Here is an 8467-nt window from a genome sequence, read left to right as displayed (position 1 = left end):
GAAGCAGGGCTGGTGCTCGAAGTTAGGCCACCGAAGGCAGGTCCAACTCAGCAGTCTTGGGAGAGGCCTCCACTAACTGGTGCAAGCCTGGAACTTCAGGGGAGCCCTGGCTCCATGCCATTCTGGAAGGGCACAGCCCAGCAGAGCTGGAGAAGCCCCAGTAGAGCTGGAGCATCCTGGGGAACAGGCAGACTATGAACAATCCCTCCATGGGATATGCTGGGCCTGAGACACCGTCCCAATGGATGACTTCTTCAGAGTCTCCCTCCTGAGCAGGCAGAAGTGCTGGGGGTAGCCGGAACCTAGAGGCCTCGGCCGGTCCCGGACCCTGCCCCACACAGCCCGGGCATCCACATCCTGGAGACAGAGAACGATCCAGCTGGGGGGCGGGGGAAGGGGCCCAGGACATGGTCAGTCACCTCCGCCCTGCAGCCCCAGGCCAGACTCCTCACTGCTGGGCTCAGCTACCCCTGCAGATGGGATGCAGCTCTGGAACCCATACCCAAACCCCCTCCACCGCACCGCACCCACCCCACCCCACCCGTCCTGCTCATCCACAAGCTGACGAGTCCTAACAGGCCTCCTTTGCCAGTGACAAAAATAACTATTTTCAAAATTCACAGCAGGGCTTTCGCCTACACACGCTGCACCGACTGGAACCTGAAGGGAGATATGCAGAACGCAGTGTGCGGATGGGGGCTCGCTGTGCAGCTACCTCGGAACCCCCCAGGCCCCTCCTCCTGCCACTCAGCCCGTGCCCCCCAACACACACACACAGGGGTCCCCAGAACGACCAAGTTGGAAGGGCTCTTAAACCATCCATTGTGCACAGGGGGACACTGAGGCCCAGGGAGGGTCCGGGATTTGCCAGAGGTCGCCCGGTGGACCCGTGGCAGGACTGGACCAGAGCCCATACATTCTGCTTCCTGGCCAGGCTGTGCACCTGCTCTCCCACTCACTCGGTCAGTGGTGAGCTCCTGCTCGCCCTCAGGACGCACAGGACACGCCCCTGTGCTCACAGGCCGCGCGGCAGCCCTGGCCTCCGTGTAACTGCATTTTAGTCAAGTTCATGGCTCCTCCACAACCATTACGTTGGCCAGGTCTCTATAGCCCTGTGAGGTAGGCAGAGCTAGGGCTAACATCCCCAACTGCAGATGGGGAAATCGAGGCACAAAGGGAAGGATTGGGTCCAAGGTCAAAGCAGCACCCAGTGCCCTGATTGTTGGCTTGGAGCCTCTTTTCACAGCTGTTCCCACCACCCCCGATCCTGCAGCAGCTAACAGCTGGGTCAATGCTCTGGGTGCTGGGGACCAGAAGGAGAGCTTTCTCCCCTAGCCCCCAGCACTAGTCTGGCCTCTGGACTGGCCCAAGCCATGGCAAGACCAGGAAGGTCAGCCCCCATCCCTGCACCTCCACTCTCAGCACGCAGACGATCCTTTAAGAGAGCTCGTCTGGACCACCATGCCTCAGCTTGGGTCCAGGCCTAGAGTGGTCTCCACGTGGGCCCTCACCCAAGCAGTACCACAGAGGTGCAGGCTTCAAGGGCCAGGCCTTCAATGAGCTGGAGGTGGCAAGGTCAATGGGAACTCCATCATGGCCCCAGGCGCCAGGTCCACGCCATGGAGCCATCAAGTCATTAGAGCTCCTTTACCGACCAGGAAACAGAGGCCCTGAGGGCTCACGCAGGCCACTTGAGGTCACAGAGCAAGTCAGTAGAGAGGCAGGACTGGAATCCAGGCACCCCAGTCTAGTTTATTCTTCCCCAAGCCAAGCTCCCCACCCTTCAACTGAGGGTCTCTATGCTCTCCATTTCCCTGCAGATGGGGACTTGACCTCAGGCCCCTCTGTGTGGAGGGGCAGGGCCAGCTTTGAAGGGGGAAGTAGGGGGGACAGAGATCCTCACCCCCCCCCCATCAGATCCGCTGGGACATCAGCCTGGTGTTGAGTTTACGAAAAAACGATCGCAGCTTGCAAATCTTGCACTTTTTCTTGCGGCGCCCTCGGGAGAAGCTTCGAGCCCTGCCTGCCTCTTCCTCCTCTTCCTCTTCTTCCTCATCACTGGCCCAGGGCCCCCAAGCACCCCCATTAAAGTCGGGATGGGCCCGGGGATTCTCCGCTGGGTAGCGCACAGGGATGGCGGTACGGTTATAGTCCACCAGACGGGCCAGCAGGGCACGGACCACGTCGGGCCGCTGGCCAGCCAGGTCCTCCCGCTCGTAGGGGTCCGCGCTGATATTGAAGAGCCACACTGCCTGGCGGGCACTGGCCATGCGCTCGAGGTTCCACCAGCTGCCGGGAAAGGCAGCCAGCGTCTGCGGCGGGATCCAATCCCCGTAGCCAGGGTCGCCCGTGAGCAGCTTCCACTCACCCACGCGGATGGCAGCCTGCACGGCAGTGTTCCAGATGCCAAAGCCAGCCTCCAGGGAGCCGTGCCGGGCGTGGTTGTAGAGGGGGTCAATGTTGTGCAGGATCTCGGTGCGTGGCGAGGCCCGGCCCTCGCTGATGGCTGGCCACACATCGTAGCCGTCCAGCCCATCGGCCGCCGAGGCAGTGCCGCCTGCCAGCCCTACCAGGGTCGGGTACCAGTCAGTGATGTGCACCAGCGCCCGGCTCGTCCGGCGCTTTCGCTTGAGCAGGGGGCTGTGGACGAAGCCGAGGCCGCGCACGCCACCTTCCCAGTAAGTGCCCTTGCGTCCTCGCAGCGGCCAGTTGCTTCCCCCCGAGAAGGTCTGGCCGCCATTGTCACTGGAGAAGATGATGACGCTGTTGTTGTAGAAACCATAGCGCTTGAGGGCCCAGGTGATGTTGCGCACAGCCTCGTCCATGCAGGTTACCATGGCCGCGTACTTGCGCCGGGCCACGTTGCCCATGGCGCGGTAGCGGTACAGGTACTCGCGAGGGGACTGCAGGGGCGTGTGCACCGCCTGGAAGGCCACATAGAGGAAGAGGGGCCGCCGGGGGCTGTGGCTCGCTAGGATGTGGCTGACCCGCTGGGCATAGAGCATGGTGGAGTACTGGCCGCTGAGCCCCCAGGCCACGCTCTCGCCCTCGTGCAGGTCAAAGCCGCACACCCCGGGGCCGTCACAGTTGTCGTAGGTGTAGTAGTCCACGTTGCCCGTGAGCGAGCCCAGGAAGGTGTCGAAGCCCCGGCGGGTGGGCAGGCACTCCTTCCGGTAGAAGCCCAGGTGCCATTTGCCCACCATGTGGGTGGAGTAACCTGCCTCCTGCAGCTTCTGAGGCAGTGTCACCTGGTCCAGGGGCAGGCAGTTGGGCTGCCGAGGGCGGATGATGGAGTGCTGGAGTCCTGTGTGGATCTGGTACCTGGAGGGAAGAGCGGAGGGTGTGGAAGGCACAGGTGAGCTGCAAACCACCACTCGGGCCAACCACGCCCCCATTCTCTCCTGGAGGGGGGCCCCAGCACTTCCAGCCAACGTACAGTAGCCAGCATGTGAGAAGCACTCCGAATCAAGATCAACAGAAGCAGATATTTATTGTCATTTTACAGATGAGGAGACTGAAGCTCGGAATGGTTAAACCACTCGTGCAGGATCACGCAGCTAGGGAGATGGGGGAGTTAGGAGTCGAACCCAGGTTCATCATGACAACAAAATAATAATAGTTAACACCAAGTACTCTCTGTGTGCTCAGCATTGTGCCAAGCCCCTTACAGGAATTATCTTACCAACTCACCACCAACCTAGGGAGTACATGCATGTCATTTTTATGCCCATTTTCCAAATAAGGAAACTGAGGCTCAATAAGTTACGTCACTCACCCAGTGATTCAAACAATTAGTAACTGGAATTGGGATCTACATCCCAGGGGGTCTTCAGAGACTTCAGAATCCCTAAGTTCTAAGCTACTAACTTGCTCTGGGGCCTAGAGCAAGTTCTGTTCTCCCAGGCAAACTCCTACTCACTCTTCAAAGCCCAGCCCCAATGTTACCCCCTCTGTAAAGTCTCTCCTAACTCTCTCAAAGAATGAGTCACTTTTGCTTCTGGGTTAACATTTAGTACACATGATCGTTGTCCTACTTGGCCACAGGGCTCTACTCAGTTGTACATGCTCTTGGGCCCAGTGACATGTAATGGGGCTGTCCTTTACTCAACTTTGTATTCCTGGCATTCAGGCGATGTTTAAAGGATCTTCAATAACTTATAGAAGGAAGGGAGAGAGGGAGGGAGGGAGGAAGGAAGGAAGGAACGAACGAACGAACTCAGAGGATTTTAGAGGCAGAAGGGACCCAAGTCAATTTCTAGCATATTTACCTTGTCTTAAAAACACAGGTCCAGGGGCACGTGGGTGGCTCAGTCAGTTAAGTGTCTGACTTTGGCTCAGATCATGATCTCGGGGTCCTGGGACTGAGCCCGGAGTGAAGCCCTGGATCAGGCTCCGCACTCAGCGGAGAGTCTGCTTGTCCCTTTCCTTCTCCCTCTGCCCCTCCCCCTGCTCGTGCTCTCTCTCTCAAATTAATAAATTAAATCTTTAAAATAATTAAGAAAAACACATGTCCAGAGGAGGGGAAGGGCCTTGCTCAAGGTCACTCGGTGGTCAGGGGCAAACAAGGACTTGAACATAAGTCCAAGCCGAGTCTAAGCACAGACTCTCTTCCAGCAAACTAAGCTGCCACGTCTCTTCCGCCATGTGGCCTCAGTTTGCTCACATAGACAGGTCAGTTGGGTAGAACAGGAGATCTCTGAAAACCTTCCAGTTCCCAAATTTTATGAGACCAGTTCTCATGTGCCTGCCTATAAATTCATGTGGCCCCTGGATCTGGGTCACTCACCCAGGCTAATGCTTAGAGGCAGAAGCAAACGGTTAGCAGAATCCTGCATTCCTCATCTATTCATTCGAATCCCTTCTGCAGTCAAGGTCCCCACGCGATCTGCTTGTGGTGTCCAGCCTTTACTCAAATCTTAAAAGCCCAGAGTAAATAAGAAGGTTGGAACTTCACAAGGGTCTTAGAATCCCACACCTTTTTCTCACCCCAGGGGAATCCAGGTGAAGCCAAGCCCTGACTATCTGACACTTTGAAACCCAGGCACTAGGGTGGGCTCTCCTGTTTTTGGTTTCCTTAAAGCTGTTACCGTTGTTAGCCATCATTAGCTACCATCGCCGCTTTTATATTTGTCTATACGCCACATGTATTATTTCATTCAATCCTCACTGAAAACCTACAGGGAAGACTCTTACTCTCCCCATTCTACAGATGATGAAACCGAGGCTCTCAAAAGTACAGCACAGGCCCCACCGCAGACAGCTAGCAAGCAGCGGCTCCGAGCTTTGCACCCAGGTCTATCCAACTTGGGCTCAAAACCTCCCGGCGACGCTGGCTCTGCAGACCTCAGTCAAGCTAATGAATGATTCTATTTAATATAGGAAGCACCCTAGGGCGGAGCAGCGGTGCAGCCTCTTCACAGGGCTGGGCACCGTGGAGCACTGGTTTGTAAAGTGGGTGGGCCAGCTTCAGTGGGCCGACTGAAGCCCGTCTGCAAGGGGGTAACCGGAGAAACACAGGCTCCGTCCAGCTTCAGCGAACACGGCTGGACGCATTAACAGACGCTAATGAGAGTCGTCAGCATCGGTCAGACGGAGCCAGCGGCAGGGGGCGGAGGGCAGACGCTGCCCAGCCAGGCTCAGCGAACCTCACAGATCAGGGGGTTGGAACGCTGCCCCACTGGCTGCTCATTCCCCTGCTTAAACCAAAAGTCACCTCTCCAGAGAGAAATGCTAACTTGTGCCCAATTCCTGGGAATGCAGATTCTTCTCCCTCATCTGGAGGTTAGCCAACATTTGGTCCTCACCACCACTAGCTACGCCCCCAGCCGCAACACATACCCCGGCCCCTCTTCCACACTTCTCCAGTTCTCTCTGTTCCTGGAGCTGAATGCTGCATGCCGGAGTGAAGCAAGAAAAGGCACCTATTCGACTCCCAGCTCTGGGACCCCTGCCAACCCCCTGGCCTCTCAGCCCCCTCTCCCACAGACCCTGAAGTTGAGCAGAGGCATGAGTTGGGGGACCCCCCCTGACTCCGTGCCTCAGTTTCTCCCACCCAGGAAACAAAGAGAGCAAGGCTCTGGTTCCTGAGATCATACTCGTGGCTTTTGGGTGGAACTTGGGAGAAGGCATGCCTTGGACCCCATCCAAGGAGAATTAGCTTCAGCCTTGCCAAAGGATTTTCTCCTAAGTGGCCGCCAGAGTTTGCCTTCCACACCCCCACCTCCTGTTTCCCTGCTCTTTAATCCCGTAATCCTGCCGCCTTGCCCGTGGGCAACTCCTTATGGAGAAAGCAGCACGTCTCCTTGGAGTGCCAGCCACCTTAGAAGGATTTCACAATGAAAAACCAGAGGTTTGGAGAAATGAAGTAACTAGCCTAAGGCTCCATAGGTCACAACATCCTGACATCCTGTATGTGTCTTTCTGCACCCACGATACGTTCCTTGGTTTCCTTTCCATGCAGCCATCCATTTGGGGACCCTAATCCCTCTGGTGACATAGGGGCTGCCATTGATCGACAGCCAAGCAGGTTACACGCAACTCATTCCATCCTCACCACTCTTTTTCAGGATAAACACTGCTCTCCACTCTGTTTGTGGACAGACAAGAAAGCGGAGGTTTAGAGAAGTTAAATGGCTTGCTCATGGCCTCAGGGTCTGTAATTAGAAGCAGCGTTAAAACCGAAGTGTCAGAGACTGCTGTGTTCCTCTCACAAGGGGATGACCAGATGTCTCCTTCACAAGGTGTATAGCATGTGTCCTAGATCTTCAGAGGGAGGAGACCTCAAAGATGATCCAATCCATTCAGTGTACAGTTGGAGAAACTGAGGCCCAGAGAGGGCAAAGGACTTAACTAATGATCACACAGGCAGCTGGAGACAGAATCGGGCAAGTCCTGGTTTTCCAGGTCCCAGAGCGGGGGTCTGTGAATGCAGAGGAAATCTACAGACGGGGATTTACTTGGGGCTCCACCGGCCAGCCCCAGCAGCCTGGGTCAATGCCTACCTGCCAGTGAGAAGTTGGCTCCGCGAAGGCGTGCAGATGGGCTGGATATAATAATTCTCCAACTTGACACCCTCGGCTGCCAGCCGGTCCAGTGTAGGGGTCTCGATATCTGAGCCATGGTAGCCCACGTCGTGGTAGCCCTGGTCGTCGGTGAGGATGAAGATGATATGGGGAGGCTGGGATGGAGCGGCCGAAGGCTGCTCCACGCCGGCCTCCCCGGGCTCGTCCGCCACCAGGCTCGGTTTGGCCCAATCCCAGGACAGGTAGCCCAAGCTGAGCAGGCTGACCAGCGACAAGCCAGTGAGGGCGTGCATCGCCATGCCCGCCCGCGCGTCCCGGCGCACAGGGTTCCCGGGGCCTCACCGCCTCGCGCGCCCAGGGCGCACGGCCCGCACGCACGCCGGCTGGCCGGCCTGGACGCCGCGAGATCGTTCAGCGGCCCCGGGGACGGCCCAGGGGTTGATCCAGGACTGGCGGCCGGACCTGCGCGGCCGCAGCGGGGCGCTCTGGGGAGGTCAAGCCAGCGCCGAGCTGCCTCCCGCCGCCTGCGCGCCCGCCCTGCGCCGCCCTCGCTCCCTCTCCCCCAGCTCAGCCGGGCCAGCCTGGGACGCGGCGTGGCTGCTTCCAAAAAGTGCTCTCCACCATCCTCTGACTCTCCCCTTCCTACTAGCCCTCGATTTCTCCCGCCTCCTAATTTCTCTCGCCTCTGCTTTCCCTTCCTCCTCCTCCGGACCCTCCAGCCCCCGGCCCGGCCTCTCGCCCCGCCCGGAGTCCTGAGAACAGTTGGACTCCCCGCAGGGAGGCGGGCAGGACCCCAGCGGGGAAAGGGAGGGAGGCACGGGTTGGGCGGGCCTGGGGGGACACCGCGGGAGAGAATGCGAGGAAGTTGTAACATCTGCCGGGGCCGAGCCCCAGGTGGAGGGGCGGGACGTGGAGCAGCGGCTCCGCCCCCGGGCGGGAAGCCCAGGCCCGGTCGGCCCTTGGCTCCGGCCCCCTCCCGGCCCCCTCCCGGCCCGGGCCGGGAAAAGGAGGGAGAGGGGCTACTTGGAATTCAGTGGAACAGCTCCAGAACGGGTCAGACATTCCAAGATCTTGGAGTCTTAGCATCTCTGCGTGCCAGCCCTGGAAGGGACGCACCTAGTTTTCTATTCCAACCCGCTGGTTCTACAGTGGGAGAAACTGAGGTTCTGAGCTAGGTGGGAACTCCTGTAAGTCATGTTAGTAGCTTCTTCCCTGGGGCTCAGTGCCTGCCAGAGTGGCAGTAGGGACCGCAGTAGAGAATAGGGATGCCTTTAGCAAGCATCTGGGGGCTGGAAATCAGGAAACTAGGTTCTGGCCTTTGCCAGCTTCCCTCTCCCCAACCCCTCCCCTGTGCGTCTTCATTCTGCCCTCCAGGGCTAGAAGGCCAGCGCTAAAATGCAGAGGGTCAGGGCTGTTGAATACATCTTGTATCCACAGGGTCCAGA

The 8467-nt window shown here is 58.2% G+C and overlaps 1 protein-coding gene across 1 annotated transcript; it reads right to left on the bottom strand.

The window, feature by feature from the left end:
• Positions 1-552: 552 nt before the first annotated feature.
• ARSI (arylsulfatase family member I) lies at positions 553-7900 on the bottom strand. The gene is made up of 2 exons (XM_045815311.2): positions 7002-7900; positions 553-3321 (listed from the first exon to the last, which is right to left on the bottom strand). Exons 1-2 carry the CDS (start codon positions 7319-7321, stop codon positions 1914-1916), a joined length of 1728 nt encoding a protein of 575 aa, XP_045671267.1. The 5' UTR covers positions 7322-7900; the 3' UTR covers positions 553-1913.
• Positions 7901-8467: the final 567 nt, after the last annotated feature.

The sequence above is a fragment of the Ursus americanus genome, chromosome 15 (genome assembly GCF_024610735.1).
Source record: "Ursus americanus isolate L20-20 chromosome 15, mUrsAme1.1.p, whole genome shotgun sequence".
NCBI classification, from domain to species: Eukaryota; Metazoa; Chordata; class Mammalia; order Carnivora; family Ursidae; genus Ursus; species Ursus americanus.
Note: the sequence above shows the minus strand (reverse complement) of the source record. Positions and strands in the feature narration are given on the sequence as shown.

Bases quoted from the DNA above. Each gene is read 5' to 3' on its own strand.
- ARSI (XM_045815311.2), bottom strand. From the start codon at position 7,321: ATGGCGATGCACGCCCTCACTGGCTTGTCGCTGGTCAGCCTGCTCAGC. The intron at 3,322-7,001 runs GTAGGCATTGAC...TCTTCCCTCCAG, and splicing joins AGCCAACTTCTCACTGGCAG to GTACCAGATCCACACAGGAC.